At 41.4% G+C, this 17,769-nt stretch overlaps 1 protein-coding gene across 1 annotated transcript in view; it reads left to right on the forward strand.

Annotated features, from left to right (window-relative positions):
• LOC135500935 (transforming growth factor beta receptor type 3-like) overlaps positions 1-17,769 on the forward strand; it is a 50,897-nt gene that overhangs the window by 22,524 nt on the left and 10,604 nt on the right. Inside the window, exons 5-13 of the mRNA XM_064792635.1 lie at positions 7,353-7,530; positions 8,162-8,291; positions 14,803-15,001; positions 15,177-15,509; positions 15,779-15,928; positions 16,139-16,363; positions 16,576-16,832; positions 17,084-17,273; positions 17,573-17,717. Of these exons, the coding sequence (XP_064648705.1) occupies positions 7,353-7,530; positions 8,162-8,291; positions 14,803-15,001; positions 15,177-15,509; positions 15,779-15,928; positions 16,139-16,363; positions 16,576-16,832; positions 17,084-17,273; positions 17,573-17,717 (1,807 nt within the window). The remainder of the gene's footprint in view (positions 1-7,352; positions 7,531-8,161; positions 8,292-14,802; positions 15,002-15,176; positions 15,510-15,778; positions 15,929-16,138; positions 16,364-16,575; positions 16,833-17,083; positions 17,274-17,572; positions 17,718-17,769) is intronic.

The following is a 17,769-nucleotide window of genomic DNA, read 5'->3' on the forward strand; positions in this document are numbered from 1 at the left end:
GTTTTCAATTTTGACTTTAATTTGTGTCAGCAGGTGACGTTAGAAAAATATTTCGGAAGAGGTTCAGAGGTGGGCCTGCTATTTAAGGGTATTGAATTTGACTGCCTGATAAATATAACAATTGCTGTACGCCTTCACCTTTTTACTCCACCCCTTTGGCTTTGTGCATAATAATGCTATTTATAAACGTATGTATTGAACTGATGTGTACAGAATGTTAATACTGGGAATGTGAAAGGATCGATGTTTCTCTCGCCCTCAATGGGTTGTACATCATTGTGATCTAGATTGATATTTGCCATGGCCACATCGATGAACAAGAAAGTGCTCTCCTTTATGCAGCGGTCAACAATAACGTGTCCCCTCCTCATCAGGGGTTAGTGCCAAGCTAGTGAGAAAAAGAACACACTTGAAATAGACATTAGGCCTAATGAGGAATAACTTCGCCTTTGTGAAGGAGGGTACCACTACCAAGACAAAGGAAGAGCCATCAAGACATTTGCCTCCATTGCCTTAGATGAGCTTTGCCCTTCACTTTGCCATGATATTTCAGTGTTGTTGACATGGTTTGCGGATATTGAACTCATCTTGCCTCACTGTAGGTGTTGACGATCTTAATGTCAGTGTCCTTCACAGATCAATATCTTTTTGTTCCTTGCCTATGTCTAACATTGACAGAATAACAAATTCAGGAAAAAACCATAAAGTTGCATGTAAAAGTGCCTACAGTAAGTGTGAGCAGGATGTTTTAGTCCAAGAAATGCAAAGTCAGGTTGTATCCCTGGGTTTATGGGCCTTGGTTTCGAGAAGAACGAAAAAAACGTTTGTGTTTCAAAGAGTTTTAAATCCGATATTCTCTGCAGCTGAGAGCTTTTTAAATAACTGTGATTATAATCGTTGTTGTTCTCGACAAAAAGGTGTGGGAATGAAGCCAGTAGTTGGTGTGTTAGGCAGGCACCTGCTATCACCTCCAAAATGAGAGATTTTTCGCAACTGATCATGATCGCTGGTTCCAGTGATCAAAATCGCTCGTTTGCAGAGCACTTCAATCAAATCAGCATCGACACACTAAATTCCTATTTTCTGATGTGTTGCCTTGTGTTTTCATCGGGTTTTCCAATAAGGTTACTCCCAGTTTTGTTGCAGTGATTAGTGAGCGGACTTGTACGGTCCTTGGCATCCCCCCAAGAGTTATCTGCACCAATATGCTCTTTCTTTCTCAAGATTAGATAGCCAGTATCCCGGTATTCCAAATGTTTTATATGCTACACAGAAACCCACTATTGGAATGATATCAACTCTTGAGCAGATGTAAATTGTTTTGGCTGGCATGCTTAGCCTGTATTGGGGAAAATCTGGAATAAAGAATTCAACCTACAAGTATAGGAGTGGATGTATTGATACCAATGGCCAAGAAGGCCGCCAAATGCCGGCCACAGCCCTTAGGCAGACAAGACAGGATCCCCTGACCATCCATTTGCCTCTCAGATACTGCTGTATTTTGGCTGAACATCGCGCGGCATGTGACTTGAACATTTTGTCTACTTTGAGGCCTATACCCCATACTGGATATCATGTACTTTCAATGTACTTTTCATTCCTGATTAGCCTTGGAACGACCTCCATGCGAATAATAACAATGCTCTATTATTTTAATCAGTTTTAACAAGCATATGCCCTGGTGTGAAGCTGCATGATTCTCCAGGACTTCTCAGTAAGGCAATTCAAGTTTTACAAAAACGAAATGAAAATCTGGTGCTATGATTGTCACCAGCAGAAGGTCAAGTCTCATCGGACTCAGGAGCAACCAGAAGGCGCTCACTTGAACTCGACCAGTAGGGAAACCAAGCAGTGACTCGGCCGGGAGTTGAACCCACGACTTCTTGATCATGAGGTCGACTCTGTTCCACTGGGCTACTCCTGTTTCAATTACAGACATTCTGTCTTCCAAATGAACTTATTTGCCTGATTTTGGCAGGCAATGCAGTGGGCTGGGGCTGGAAATCCCCAGAGTGTATGAATATATTCATCAGCAGATACCCTGTGACACAGTTTATCATGGGATGTGATGGAACGTTATGGTAATGTGTTTGTGGCAGAAGTTCTCTTTCTTTGGAGTTCATCTTGGTTATCCCTTTACCGGGGAAGAATATAAAGGAACTCTCTCTGCTGTAAACCTCTCTTCGGTATTTTGCCCCCCCCCCCAAGCTACCTACCATCCTGCAACTTTCGCCAGAATCCTAGTTACATTGGCACCATGTTTAATGTATACCCAGTGCAACATCGACTCGATTGCCAAAAGTGGAGATATTTCCTGAAAATCCAAAATTTGACACACGAGCCTTTTAATTTGGCCATGAAGCCTTGATATCAACCTTGAAAGTTTTCCCAAAGTTCACAGACACTGGGCAGTAATTCCTAGATGATGGATTCAAATCTTTCTCTGCAAAGTTTTGATGGCCCCTGGAGACCTCAAACTAATGGAAATGAAACTTTACGGTGTTGTTAATCCTGGGATCGTGGCCATTAACTTATTAAAGTAAAATGGAAGATAATGCCAATGAAGGTTGATGTCTGGCATTGAGAAGAAGGCTTGCACAGACAGTGTTTAACGATACAAGGACCTGTGTTTTATCAAAGCTGGTCATCCCTATGCTACAGCACCCTCAGCACTTTGAAAATTTGCATTTTTTCGTTCCAGTCTTCACGGAACCATTTCAGCATCGGTGGGATTGTGCTGCTCTGAGTGTGGGAGTATGATTGAATTGAAGTGACTAATATCTCTAATGGCAATCATCAGGAGATTCTTGGTGGCTGTTTTAAAGTGTGACTCTGACATGTTGCACATGAGTTCAAAAGCTTGATGCAATCTTTTTGTCATTCTTCTTCTTCCTTGCGATGCGGTGATCCACGATCTTGCACTTTAAGTTATAAGAATCAGCATAGTCTGTGCACCCATCGATTTCTCGACTGTACCAACTCAGCTTCAACCATCTCAATGTTGGTAGGCGACTTGATGTTACATTTCCACGTTGCTTCCCCGACTTACCTCATACAATTTGTTCTGTAAAACAATCTTCCCACAATTCTCATTTTCACCGCAATTTCTTTGAGGCGTTCTCCAATAATAGTGTTATCTTGTTGTCCCCACCCCCTTGCTCTTGGCATGGCTTGTTGTCCCTCCTGTCTGTAAACGAACAAAATGTTGATGGTAATCTTATATATTCTTGCTCCAATATATACACCCTACCTTCTTCGTGATGTATCGCATGGCTTGTAGCCAATGCTAACTTGCTATACCGCCAGCTCGTCTGGCCGCGGGCCAGCCTAGCATGACCCATGGAATTTGTGGTTTGGCATTGAGACAAGGTTACCTATGGCAGTCAGAAATCACATTAGTGATATTTCAGGCCACCCTGGTAATTGGGTTCCTAGGGTGAATTGACAGCCGGGCTAGCTGGTTCATGGGCAATCTCGATGTGATCTCAGGTCGATGAAAGAAATTCCTATCAAAGTATCTTTCTTTCCAATTCTAAAAGGGCCTGCAGGTATTGAGCTGTCACACCCTGTATTGGAACAATCCCATAAAATTACCCTCAGTTGAACCATATCTCTGAATTATTTCATTCAAAAGTTGCTTCCGTACATACAGGGTTAAGGATCGTATGTCTTCACTTTATCTGTTGTTTTTATGTTAATGTGACCTTGATGTGTTCAAGCTAAGATAATGAGCGCTGATTGGTACCTAAAGCGGCCACTACAGCAGGTTGGCAGCACTGTCTGGTACCAGAGCACATATTCTATGTGGCACATAACTTATGCAGATTTCGCTATCGAAGGCATGAAGCAGAATCGATGTGATTGAGCCCTTACCATGGTAACCCTAGCATGGGGAATAGCAGCGAGGAGGTTGGGAACATCAGGGGAGAGGGTGACAAACCCGATGCCGATGATATAATGTCATGACTATGAGCAGATCGTGGGTACTAGGATGAGATATCAATGTGGCGCGAAAATGATCCACAGTCGTCTTCCGCCAAAATTTATGATAATTAGATGAAATTGCTCCTTAGCTGATGAGAGCGGTAGAAAAATCTATAAAAGGGCCGAGGGCATTTTGAAATAATTGCAATGAATCACGATCTGTTAAGCTTGTCACAACTGCGCACTACTAGTCCAAGGATGCTGTATGGGAGGATGTGTCCGGCTTCGGGAGATGGTGATCTTAAAAATATTGGGTACCTGGGGGAATTTGATTTGTCTTACTGTTTGAGATATCCTTATTGTAGCCCGTGCGGGAAGATTAAAGGTACCAGTTTCAGTTTGGCGTGTTTGCATGGGTTCGCTTCTTCTTGTTTTGTTTCAGTGTCAACATCAGAATTGTCACAATGCAGCTCAAAAATATTTTAGAAAAGTTTGTGAAGTCCTCATACCTCATTCGGGGTTCCGACGAATATACTAAATATCTTTTATAATTTTTGGAAGAAATTTTAGAGTTGGATGCATTGCGGAGATGCAACCCTCCCAGATATTAGGGGAGCTCTCTTTTTGCTGCTCCCCCAGATTGGGCTGCAAGAAATGTCATTGGCATCAAGCAGCTAAAAAACTAATTAGTGTAGTCAGTTCGCAATAAAAGGCCCTTCTTTTGCCTCAGTAAAAGTTACATCTTTTTGTCCTCAATCTGAAAAAAGCATTGGTTTCCTATTCTAATGGTTTTTGTTGGTGCACATTTATACAAAGGACGAAAATCCAGCTTCCCTCCTCTTTTAACTGGTTTTTACTAAGACATAGTCTTTGAAAATAGGGAATATTAGATATATCTTATTTTTGAGATTTTGACAGCCTTTGAAAATGTGGTAAATGATATAAAACTCGGAGATAAACTAAGCAGTCATAACTTGTATCAAATTTTTGCCGGAGGGAATGCAATGTTCGACTAAAATATCCAGTTGACAAATTTCTTTGCTATTCGCTGCACAGATATCAGAGTATAGCCCCCGGGAAATTTCTGGCAAGATTTGAAGGTGTTTGTGTTCTGCCCCCACGACAGCCAGTTTTGATAATAGGTGAGGGTCCTCGGTGCAAAATTTGGGGGCGTTGGTGCTGCTTTCCATCTTCATACAACTTCAATAATTCAAATTTTACACTACAGTTGAATTCCCCATTGCCCATGGAGATGAATATGCAAATTAGAAAGAATGCTAATTACTCACCTCCCTCAAGATCGGCTTAATGTAAATGGAACAAATTTGAAATTTTGAGAATGTCCCTTGCGAATGTGGCATATTTCACTCTCTGCTTATGTCCACATTAGCTGTTATCATAAGCTTAGGCTGAAGAAACGGAAAAACATTATTCTGCTGTCGACAAGAAAGTCAACAGAAGCAGAAAAAGCTGAATTTTGTGAATCTATAAATTGCGTGTGGGGAATTTGAAAAATTATCCCTTGATATCAAAGATGTGTGGTGCTCAACCATAACGGCACATGATGTGTTTTGAGAATGTTACGGTATACACTTGTTCTTTTTGCATAAGATATGAGAGAGAAAAATGAGAAAATTCGTCTGGTTTCAGTGTGACCTTGGCAACCTTCAGGAGCTGTGGTGGTGATGTAGTAGCTCATGAGGTCACTGGTTTGATTTTTGCTGTCAGCGTGATAGTCGAGATAGGCATGTTTCTTTGCCTTACTCTACCATGGTGTAAGGATACCAGTCGGAAATGCTAAGATTGTAGCGCTGATTAAGCAGCTCATCTGAGTCCAGTTGATACCAGACTATAATCGCACGAGCCTCGAAATTACCTAATTTGAACAGGCCCTGCTCCCCTCAATTTGTGCTTACTGCTTTGATCTGTGTTCACTTCTCTTATATCGTGTGCTTGAAATTCTCGCAGCAAATTTTGTATTTTTTGAAATCGTGTTAATTCCACTGCGTCCTTGAAGGTCTTCCATGACATGGTTTTTCCGACCACGTTCATTTTGATGCGGTTCCAGGCGATGTTGAAAAAACGACAAATTGTGCGTTAGTCATCATTGAAGTGACATCACTGGTTCCCATGGTGCCTTAGGGAGGCAGCGAAAAATGTGAAAAAATTTGGTTCAATTATGACAAGATTAACCCAGTCTAATGTAGATAATGTAGAAAGAATCTTTGATATTTTTGGGGTGCTCTTCTGTGACCTTTTCGGCTATTCTCACAAAAAGGGGGCTCTGAGGTTCAAAACTATTGGATCAGAGTGGTGGGAAAGGCCCAAGGACATCCTGATTATGTATGTTCACCACTGACTTGCAGATGAGCACCTCTTCCATGCTCAGCCTCAGTTACTTGTGATGTCACAGCTGATGGGATGTCGGAGTTATCATTAGCGGACACTATAAAGACGGCCATTTTGTTTACTGACTACAGCATCAGTTTCACCACTAGGTGTGCTTGTCTGGAAAGAGGTGGTTGACGTGATGATTCCTTTGAGGGCTCTGGGTGAGAAATTTCTGTCGATTCTATCAACAATTATAAAGGTTGGGCGTATTTTATTTTGACATAGGTTCCACTGAAAATACCCAGCTAGGCCTTGAAGGTTTGAAGCATAATCCACTCGTCTAATTCTCCGCTGCAAAAAAAACAACTGTCATGATACAACAAACAACAACAGAGGTGGAAATCTGCAGTGGTTAAAAGAAAATGATTCGCTACCATAAGATTATTTGATGGCAGTGTTTTTGCACCTGCAGCAAAGTTGTGCCGAGGTTGAAGGTTAATGCTGGCGATGAAGCTTTGAAAATATGAAGTTCTGGTTTTGATAAGGTTGATTGCTAGAAGGAAGATGCATTGGAAACAATGGAGACTCGGATACGTACAAAGAGAACATGTTTGCCGAAAGCATGTATCAACATGTATCTTGTTCGTCTGCTCCCACATAGGCTCGGCGTCTTTTCATTGTGGCCGGATGCTGGACCATCACAGGTTTACAGTTGACAGAAATGTCAATGAAAATGATGAAGAAATAACGCCATAATTTCGGATGTCAATCTTTTAAGTTATGCGGCTGGTAATGTGGAGAAATAATGGCGTTGAAATTATGGCCATCATTGTCATATCGTGAATATAATCGTTGTTTACGACGCTAGAATGGCAATCTTATTGTTATAGCACATCCCAGCGGCGTCAGGAAATACAACAAAGGTGGCCTTGGTTTCATAGATGAGCACGAAGCATTGTGAGCAGATGATTAATATCTTCCAGTACTTTTATGGCCAACTGACATTTCTACAGGGTGCATCAGAAAAATGATGGGTATCCCCATGAATTGAAATAATCATTCGCCATACTCATGGCCATCTTTTTATATCATTTCAGGTTTCGTCGCGGTCGCGGTTGGAGAACTTGACCAAGATCAACATCAAGCGACGGAGAACGGACCAGATGCCCGAGAATGACCAGCTGCTGTACGATTGGGTGGAACAAAAGTTCCATGCCGTGACGTCGTTTTCTCAAGTGCGGGAGGCAAACAGCATCATCAAGCGTGTTGGAATAGGTGAGTTTTATGAGACGTCTAAAAACTATCCCTCTGGTACACCCTTCTTTGTTGTCTTCTTCTTTCTATCTTCTTCTTCATCATCATCTTCTTCTCTTTCTTCTTCTTCTTCTTCAGATTCTTACTGCAGCGTACCTACCCCTACAAAATTAGGCCCGGTTGATACAGTGTTAATGTTTTTACATGCAACCTGGCACTTTTCAATGCTCATTCGTGACTTGAAGAACCCAAACCTGGTGTAGGCGCTTTAGCTACATATATGAAGAGTTTTTAGATGCAAAAGCTGCTAAAAGCCATTCGGGGGGAAAATGTGATAGTTATGGTAAAATAAATGAATACCAGACCAACCATTTCAATGCTAAACTGCAAGATCCATTAAATGCTAAAACCATTTAAGACTCAGAAGAGAAGTTGTGCTTCCCTGCAGCAACTAAGTTGCGTTCCCAAGAGATGTGAGTAGTGCAGACAAAGACAGGAAAAACAAACTTTTGAAATGAGGGGGCTGTATAAGCAGACATGAGTGAAGAAAACTCTGTCCCTAGATCATCCACCATTCACTGAAATATTCCATTGGAGTGCGTTTCCGTGGGTACTGTAAAAATGTACTGATACATTATTTGTGTCACTTCAGACCCATCTTTACCCGCTGATTGTCACATCGTGAGCAACTTCCAGACCACTTCCATTCAACTTGCCATGATCCACAAGCAGAAGCTGGTCCAGGGGTGTGTCGTGCCCAGTGCCGTTCCTCTGGGAAGAAGGTATAGTACACGTTTTCCATTTAAATTCCATTGCACAGAGGCGTGTGAATCCTGAGCTTTCAGTCTGACTGCACTTGGCAAATATTTTGAAGCTATTCCCCAGTAATCTGAAAGGTGGCATTGATCAGCAACCAAGAGATAAGTCACAAAAGTAAATAAGTTAAAATATTGTTGTCGAAATTAGAAGTAGTATGCAATGATTCCCGGAAAAAATCTCATTAGTCTTAATTATGAGAGAATGTCGGGCAAAGTTTTACTTGGAAATTTTTTCGTCTCCGCGTAAAATGATATTCCCACGATATTTTCTGCCACGTCCAATCATCTCCAAGTTTCGGGCGCAATCACAATTTGAGTTGTGGGTTCATTACTTCTGATAGATATGATTGCGACTCAGTCTGGGCACTATAGTATCAACATTGTTAGTGGTATATTGACATTCTATAGCGTATTTTAACCCTTTAAATCCATTCGTTTACGAAGCACAGTGACTAGTATTTCGAGTATTTCTGGTCTGGTCTACATTTGTGTACACAACAATACTGTTTAAATTTATGACGGCATTCAGTTAATGAATCTCAAGTTCTTTCATAGCGAAAATCAGATTGGTAGTAAATTACATACGTACGCTAAATTTGATGAGAAAAAGGCAATATTCAATATTTTTCAAGGTTTGTGATAAACCACTTGTTCGATTTTCAGCTCCCTGCCTCAGGCCCCTGTGCAAAAATCTGAATAGAATTAAATAGCAAGTTTGATAAGAATAACCATAACAAACTGGGAAGGCCAATAGTCAATATTTTTCAAGGTCAAAAAGTGCAACCTAAAGTGAGGAACTGTGTTCTATCTTGTTAAGGATCAATCCATTGAATACAGCGGATAGATGTTACAAAGTTATAAACCTCTTTCCCATGATGAGTCCCTTTCATTTCTTGCGAGAAATAAGAATAGTATTAAATTGCGCACATTAAATTTGATGAAGAGAAACATGAAAAGCAGATTGTCAATATTTTTCAAGGTCATGACAAAAAACAACATAAAGTGATAAATCATGTATCATTTGATTCAATATATGGATCAATCTCATAAATAGGCCTGCAGCGCTACAAATGTTGGGTGCCTATTTCTGTTCACTGCCATACTGAAAGAAATAAGGGTAGTAATACATGTAGTAACTAGTATTGCTTTACCATAGTCAAAGTGAAACTGGAAAAGCCGGTATTTGATATTTTTTCATGCTGGGAAAAAAAAACCTAAATTGATAAATTGCATGTGCGTTATGTATCATTTGGCTTCGAATCAATCTGATGAATGTGTCCTAAGATTGTCAATAAATGTACATCCTGCAGATAATTATTTCACAGAATGTGCCATTGTTAGGATTCTCGATGTCACGTGACTTGCAGTGTACACTTTGATCTGGTTTGGCTCCATCCCAAATATGTTCATCACAAGATCATGTTTTGAGCTGCATAACAAATTTATAGGTTTGTTGACAGGGAAGTAACATTACCCGGAAGAATCAGCCCCACATTTCTCGAGGGTATTCCTCATTTCGAGGTAGGATATCTTGGAAGTGTCGTTCCCAATCCCGAGGTCATCTCACTATACACCCACAAAAAAGCTACAATTCTGTGTCTAAATCACAATCAGATATCTATCATTAAAGGAAATCCTACCTCGAACGGAGGTAAACTGAAGAATGCCCTCGGGAAATGCGGTGCAGGTTTTCCGAAGTGAACATATCAAGTACACATCCTGCTGGCAATCATTTCCAAGTTTTATCATGCAAATACTCTTGAATTGCATTTAGAACCTGTCCCTGGATGTGATTTGTATTGGCACTGTTCATCGCAGAATCATGCTTTACATCATAATATAAACTTTATCAAATTTGTTGATCTAAATTCTATGTATTGTTCAATTTCCTTAACATTTGATTAACTTTATCATTCTTTGACTCATTTCCATATTGTTCACTGAATTGTATCCCTGTATAAGGTCAACTACAAAACTGCCCTGGTGATATTTATCCCACGTCGAATTTTTATTGCCAGTAATGTTGTTTCCGGGAATTACAAGACCGATATATTCAGAGGATTTCGGCGAATGTAAAGAAATGAAGAATTTAGATACAGGAGCAAGAAGAACCACGAGGAAGGTTCAAGTAATATATAGAATAACAGTAAAAGTTTGCAATGAAAAACATCATGAAATGTCAAAGATTCCATGTAACTATGCCAGATTTCGTCATTCATTTATATCAACAGCAACGGTGTAACATGGTGTCTTTGCGCGCTTTATTCCGTTAAAAAAATGCCATTGTTTTTCAACGTGTTCGTACATCAGCAAATGTAAAATTAATGAAATCACTGCGGAAGGCGCAGAGAAAATGAGCAAAAAAATTGCTACGGAAAATTGTCCTTGAGCATATCAGTGGCAGCATGGTATCTGTTAGAAAAGCAGCTTTTGAGCTTCATGGTATTATATTACTATAAAAGGCAACCTGTTCAAAAAGCTTGATACTGGTGAATTTTGACCAGGGCTGTCAAACTCATCAGGCAGGATGAGCTTTCATCAATAAGTTGTATGCTACTGTAGGGTTCTTGAACTGTGAGTCATGTGAGCTCACAATCCAAGCGCTCACAGATTACACAATATTAGTGAATAAGTTATGAATGGGGTCATCGCTAAACAATGATATTGACTACATCAGCTGGTTCAATTAAGGGGTTTGTAGTCATGGTTTTCTAGCATACTTCAAGCTTTGACTCCAAGCTAAACCAGGAGGCACCAGAAAATAACCAGGCTGGCCCATAGGTGCCGGGCTGCTGACTCAAGCAGCTTGGTACCCCAACTTTTTGTGCAAACTTTGCTCTTCTGCTATCATGATCCGATTAGACAAGTCGTGTTGAGAAGTTGGAAAACCCTTGTTTCATTTTCTTCTGAAAGCCCTTTCATCCTCTGTGGTTTGTAGAGCACATCTTTTGCCTTGTTTTGGCTGGAAGGCAACCTAGAAAAAACCTATCTATTTATAAAGAGCGGGTTTTGTTATATTGAGGCATTTGGTATGAGGATCAGGTAGGGTATGATCAAGGCAAGTTTACAGATAGCTGCACTTTCCTGAATGTGATCAGAAAACGAGAAAAGATGGCAGAAAAAACAGGTTGATATCTGTAGTGATTTGTTGTTTATGATGAGGATCATGTTTTGCATTTTTTGGCCAAAGGCAAACTATAGCTGCATATTACTCGAAATCTGATTACATTATTGAGTGCATGATGGGGTGAGGGGTTCAAAGCAATTTATCAGTGCGATATAGCTGCGCTTTCCTTTTGAAGTTTGATGAGAATGATAGACTGAAGAAGAGACGTAAAAACGACTACACAGATGTTGTCCTTGAGGAAATGGCTTTTGTGCCCAAATTGCGCAGAATATGACTCTAAAACGTGGGCCGGAATATGCGTGATTGTTGTCGCGACCTTGGATCTGATCACATGATATCGCTACCATGGCAACATTGATTTTACGAAAAATGTCAGCTTCATCTGGCTGATCAGGCTCTTAACGGTGCGACCTTGGTAAGGGATTCTGCATATATTGTGTGGTGGATTGATCACGTTCTTGGGGTCGAAATTCAAGTTGGGCCCGCTACCCCAGCTCATAGGTTCACGATTTATGGTTGAGGTTTGAAACTGGAGCTAATTTATAACCTGTCTCCTCTAAGGTCATTGATTGGATGTGACATGATGTGGGAGGGAGGATTGAACACGTTGTTGGGGTCTATTTGAGGCAGTGCCATGCAGTTACCTCGCAGGTCTACGGTTTAGGTTTGAACTGGAGGAGTTGCTATTCTTGGGCTGAACGTTAATGTATTGATCTCATCACTTCATTGCCCACATAAAATAATCAACGGTGTAAAAAAAACAGCGGACAATTTTCCAATCTCTATATTGCTCCATGGTTATTTGATACATTTATCGCTAATGAAATAATAGAAGTTGGTAAACAACTTTTTCTGACTTTTTCCATCGAAAATAAGCCAAGGTTGGCTGTACCTTTGTGATGGACAATATATGGATGCAATCATCTTAATCAATTTGCTGATTGTCTTTTATCCTGTGACCTTGTGCATTGTTTCTCTCAACTTTGAGCGGTGGGAAGAATGCTTGCTGGCTAATCCTAATCGGAAATATACAGAAATATTTCCGTTACAGCTAAAGGCCTCTGGCAGTTTTGGATTCCAAATATTTTTCTCACCAAATTGGTGATCAATTAGTTTTCATGGTGTGGAAGTAATATTAATAATGAATAGGTTGATTCGTTGTTCCAGTGCAAAATTGAAAAGTTATTTGCGGAAGAAAGCTAGATTGATATTTTTCTTCAAGTTCATATTATCTTACCGCTGGATGAACAAAATTGATTAGATGACCATGTTTTGATTGTTTTCCTCGTTTCTTCAGCGGTTTCTTTGTCGTCGTGAGATCATTCTGTGGCTTGATTCCCGATTGACGTCATCTTCGCTATTGTGTCGCAGCAATGTTTGAATTCCCGGAAGGTCAAGAATAACAACCTGCAATATCAAACTAACCTATTTTACCAGCGGACAAGACATCTCATCGCTCGTCACTGTGAAAAAGTTGTCGCAGGTTACAGTGATAGAAATCCCCTTTATTCCAACTTTAGAGTGAAGCATAAGAGCTTCATAAATATTGAACTGGAGGTTGCCCTATTGAATCAGACACTGTCAGTATCAGTTAGATGTGAGTCACTTATTTGAAGAAAAAAAGTCTAAAATTTTAAAATTGGAAAATCGAAAACAGAATTTTGTTAGAAAATGCTAGATTATATGATAATCGACTTCTTCATGCTTGTGCATTGTGACGACAACTTCGTTAAAATCTATCGCGCTCCAGACATCAAAGACGAGATATGGCACGAAGATTAGTTGATGTCCCATTTACGTTTGACGTTATTGGCAGGAGTTCTATTGGCTTCATTTCAAAAATATAAGTGAATTTTCTGTGGAAGGGAAAAAATGACCTACTGTTAGGTGAGACAACCAATACCTCCAGTTCAGTATCAATCCTTAATCATGATGTTTGGATGAAAACTTCCTCGTTCGACATTAATAATCATATTAGTTTTGCCTTTTCTCCCAGGTCTTCCTGAACTATTGGTTCGGTTTCTTTTCATGTCGATGGGATTTAACGTCTTTTGTTTAAAAATAAGCTTTTGGTTGCCCTTCGGGTGCCTCTCTTCACTGAAGGAAACTGTACGCTACCAATACAACTGTTTGTGAGCTCCTGCATGACTGATCTGAACTAAGGGTGTCTCAGTTTAAGAAGCTTTGTCCTAGTCATTTAATCAGGCAAATGAAACAGTTTGCACATTTTCTTGGTAGTTCATTGACATTATACTGCAGGACATTTGTGGTGTATATCAGTCAAGAGAAAGGTTCAAAATGAACATCTTTTCATCTGATGACTAGGCATTCACTTTTCGAAAAGTTGCTCTGAGGTCCTATTTACACAGATGAATACTGTTTTTGCCAGACTGCCTCACTGGCTTTGACCCTATATTTCATGTTTCCTGCACATCTCCTTCATGTAGTGTCACTTTCTTGTCAGATCACCACGTCATTGTGCGGTGACCTGATCAGGACACGCACTATCCTTGGTTTTATTCAGGCCCGTGGGGAATGCCCGCATTCTGCATCATCAACATAAAAACACATTGCAATATAAAAACACATCACGTGTCCGCTGGGAAACTTCAAAAGCGAACACAATTGTCCTAAAAAACCTAGTAATGTTGGTTTTAACGCCTGAATGAGCACTTTGCCGAGGCAGCTGCCAAATTGTCCCCTGTCGCTGTATGAATGTGCCACTGACAACCTCGGTTGTATTTAATGCGTCTGTTCATTGTTCTGTCATGCTTTTGTCGTCATGTATCATCATTCTTCTCGGTCCGAGACACTTCATATTTTTTGCTTAGACTTTGTGGTTTTTGATAGATTTTGGATGGATGCTGAATTTGGGGCAACGTCTATTTTCATGTGAGGTTGGGTACTGGATTTACAACCTTCGGCGTTTAACATTTTATTTATTGAGAAAAAAACCCAATAGTAGACACTTGGGTGAATGGCATGAAAATCAACACATAAACTGATACTGAAATGGTGGATCAGAGAATGATGAAACGATGATAATAATAATGATGCAATGTTGCTGTTGCCCTCTGGTGGTTAACTTAAGAACTGATCAGGGCTTGGTTACGTTGTTGGATCTTCCATTTGAACTAATGAAGGTTGACGAGGGTGAATTAGTATTTTATACTGGTGGCTCAGGAATATAGAAATAGAAAACTAATCTTTTTCTTTAGTGTTTCTCTGATGTCTAGATAGAAGTCTGCCATCTTGTCACCCGCCTCCTCTGCCGGATGCCCTGACAAGACCGTCCTGCATAAACCTACATAACAACTCAACCTCTATCTTCCTTATATCTCATTCCAGGGAGGTCCACATTATTGAAGTCCACTCCTCAACCGTGGAGCAGTTTGGAACTCACACTGACATCACTGTCGACATCTCTCCTCTTCTCCCCAGTAAAATCCTGACCAAGAACATGGTCTTGGTTCTTGTGGCTCATCGCTCTGCAAACGTCATTTGGAAGATCAACTCCAGGAATCTGCGGGGAAGGATTGACGTTGTGGTAGGTATACTCCCATTTCCTCCAACCTGGACTCAGTGGTTAGTTGCGTCATTGAAACAAGGTGCATGCGGCCCTTATTGCTCCCAAGTCGTTAGAATATCATAGCTGGTTATCATTTCAAAGATCAAGAAACCAGATTAGGTTCCCATCTTTATGTTGAGAGCTTTCCTTGCAGGGTAATGACCTGATGAACACGACTGGTGTTGCATCCATGGCTGTGACAGTCAGGCAGGACAACATTGGCAGGGAGAGGGTGCCGCTAATCAACTGGGTGAAGAACCAGTACGGCTTGCCGAGGTCTTACACTGAGGTCAGCCTGGCGAATAGGATCAGTATCAGACTGGACGAGATAGCGCCCCCTAGCACTTACAACAGAACTAACCGAACCAGCCGACGGCGGTCACCTTTCTTGAACCCGGATGAGACGCGATCAGCGTTACAGAAGTCTGTGATGGTGACGTGTTTTAAGTCTGGCATGCAGGTGACAGTGGCCAAGGCGATTGTTCAGGTAAGGAATGCCGTTTGTTGTGGTCAAAGTGGCAGATAATCAAACTCATCATCAGCAGGTATTGCATTTGAATTCTAACCAAGTCTGAAGGTGACTGAATGGTGCTAGTACTGTAAGTCTTTCCAATCGTTTGTCAGTTCGAGTTCTTGCCAGCTTGCTCTCTTCATTCTAAAAAGGTTTATCGTAGTGACCACTTGCCCCTGATTTTGTCCAAGAAGGTCTGTGGAGAATGAGAAAACCAACCAGTGACCTCCCCTTATCTGTTGTAGGTTTATGGTGTGATCAGGAACCACATCTCATTGGCAGACAAGGCATGTCCCGCCAGCGAGAACCAGACTCACTACATCTTGAACACGATGTTGGACGGTTGTAACTCGAGGCGCAAGGAGATTCCTGCTGGAGTAGAGTTTATCAACTCTGTAAGTTGTGCTCTTTGAACCTCTGACTTGTCTTCACTTTCATCGGCTGTACTGAGCTAGTAGGTTAGGTTTTCAAGTTTCAGTTGGTCAAGGTTTATGATAATGTTGTTGGGTATTACAAATCCACAATGTCCATGCTGTTGAAATTATTGTTTTAAAGTAGAGACTGAAAGTTAAGAGTATTATAACAGAACGATTATCTGTTTTCAGGTTGTGATCTCCAAGCTTCCCCAGGATGATTCCATTCCGGTAGAGGCTGGTAGCGCCTCCTATCAACACGACGATGCCTCGGGCGACGGGATGATGTCAGATGACACGCGCATGGATGACGAGGATCTGTACGAATCAGATGATCGCATCTCATACCAGTTCAGCTGTGAATATTTGTCATCTGACAAGGGTTTGCCAAAACAGAGCCCGCCGGTATTACCAAGTGTAAGTGCTGGGGTTTCTTTTGAGTTTCGATCCGATTCACAGTATTTATAATCAGAAACTGTCCAAATGGTTGTCACCTTGCTCCTCAGTCTCTGTCCTCGACTCAAGCTGACTTTTTCACTGTAATAAACTTGTCTGTGGTGAGAGTCTTCCCTCTCCCTCTTCAAATCTGTATTGATTCGTATTACTGACAGTTTCACATCAATTTCTAGTTCCCGCGCCACAAGATCACTCAGCAGCATGACGACAACCACGGCAAGAGAGAATTCGGTCTGCGACTTTACGGAGACAGCAAATTCCGCCGCCTGCTCTATATGTACCCACTAGCGGTACGCGAGGGAGAGAGGATCTTCATAGAGGCAGACCTTACAGGAGATACCCGCCTGCGGGTGAACATCCATGCGTGTTGGCTGTCACGGACAGCGGGTTACCATGACAATGAGGAGAAACACTTGTTGATCGACAATGGGTGAGTCCCTGAACTTTTCATGCTGACAAGTTGTGGAGCATCGGAAAGCTGAGCTGCTGTGGCCTCGTGGCTCAGACACTCAGCTAGCAGTCCACACCCTGCAGTAATCTCTCTTTGACCGCTAGCCTTACATACATTCCATGTTGTGTTATTGTGTAAATTTGATAAGCCAGGACCTATGTGAAACACTTATCGAGGCAAACCCTTTGGTCATTGACTGATAATTGTTATGAATCTTGTATCTGTTCCAGATGCCGGAAGGACAACACGGTCCAATGGCACAAGGATTCCAGTGATGACATGTCGGCCGTGGTCCTCCTCCAGAGGCAGCGTTTCAGCTTCCAGTTATTCAAATACTTCTCAACAGCGTTTGTGTTCCTTCATTGTGACCTGATGCTGTGTAGTCGCGATGGTGTGTACGGCAGGCCAAGCATTCAGAAGGTATTGTCATGTTATTTATTCTGTCGATCTCGGCCCAGTTGCTCAGTTAGGGTGAGCAACGTGTTGGCCTCATATCAGCAGGTGAACTTGGGTTAGTTCCGTAAGCCATGGTGGCACCAGCACTGACACACTTGCCCTAGTCACCGGACCATCCCTACGTGACGCCAAAGAACCGTGCAATAGCAACGGTTGAATATCATCATTGCTGCTTCAGCTTTAGATTTGGAATTCTTTATTTTCAATGCGAAAATATTTTTCCATCTCCCCCTAAAGTCTAACCTGTCCCCTCTATCTTCCAGTGTATGCAACCCAATGAATACTGCGTTGCCCAGAGCCAGAAGACAGGCTCAGACTCGTCACAGAATAAGCATTCTATCTTCAAGGGACCGTTGAAGATAGAAGCGTCTGACGCGGCCAACGTGCCCATACTCAACAATAAAAACTGTAAGTCCTGCAGCTTATTCCTTGTACCCTCTTCACAGTTGGAAGCACTGTC

This window comes from Lineus longissimus, chromosome 17 (assembly GCF_910592395.1).
Source record: "Lineus longissimus chromosome 17, tnLinLong1.2, whole genome shotgun sequence".
Classification (NCBI taxonomy): Eukaryota; Metazoa; Nemertea; class Pilidiophora; order Heteronemertea; family Lineidae; genus Lineus; species Lineus longissimus.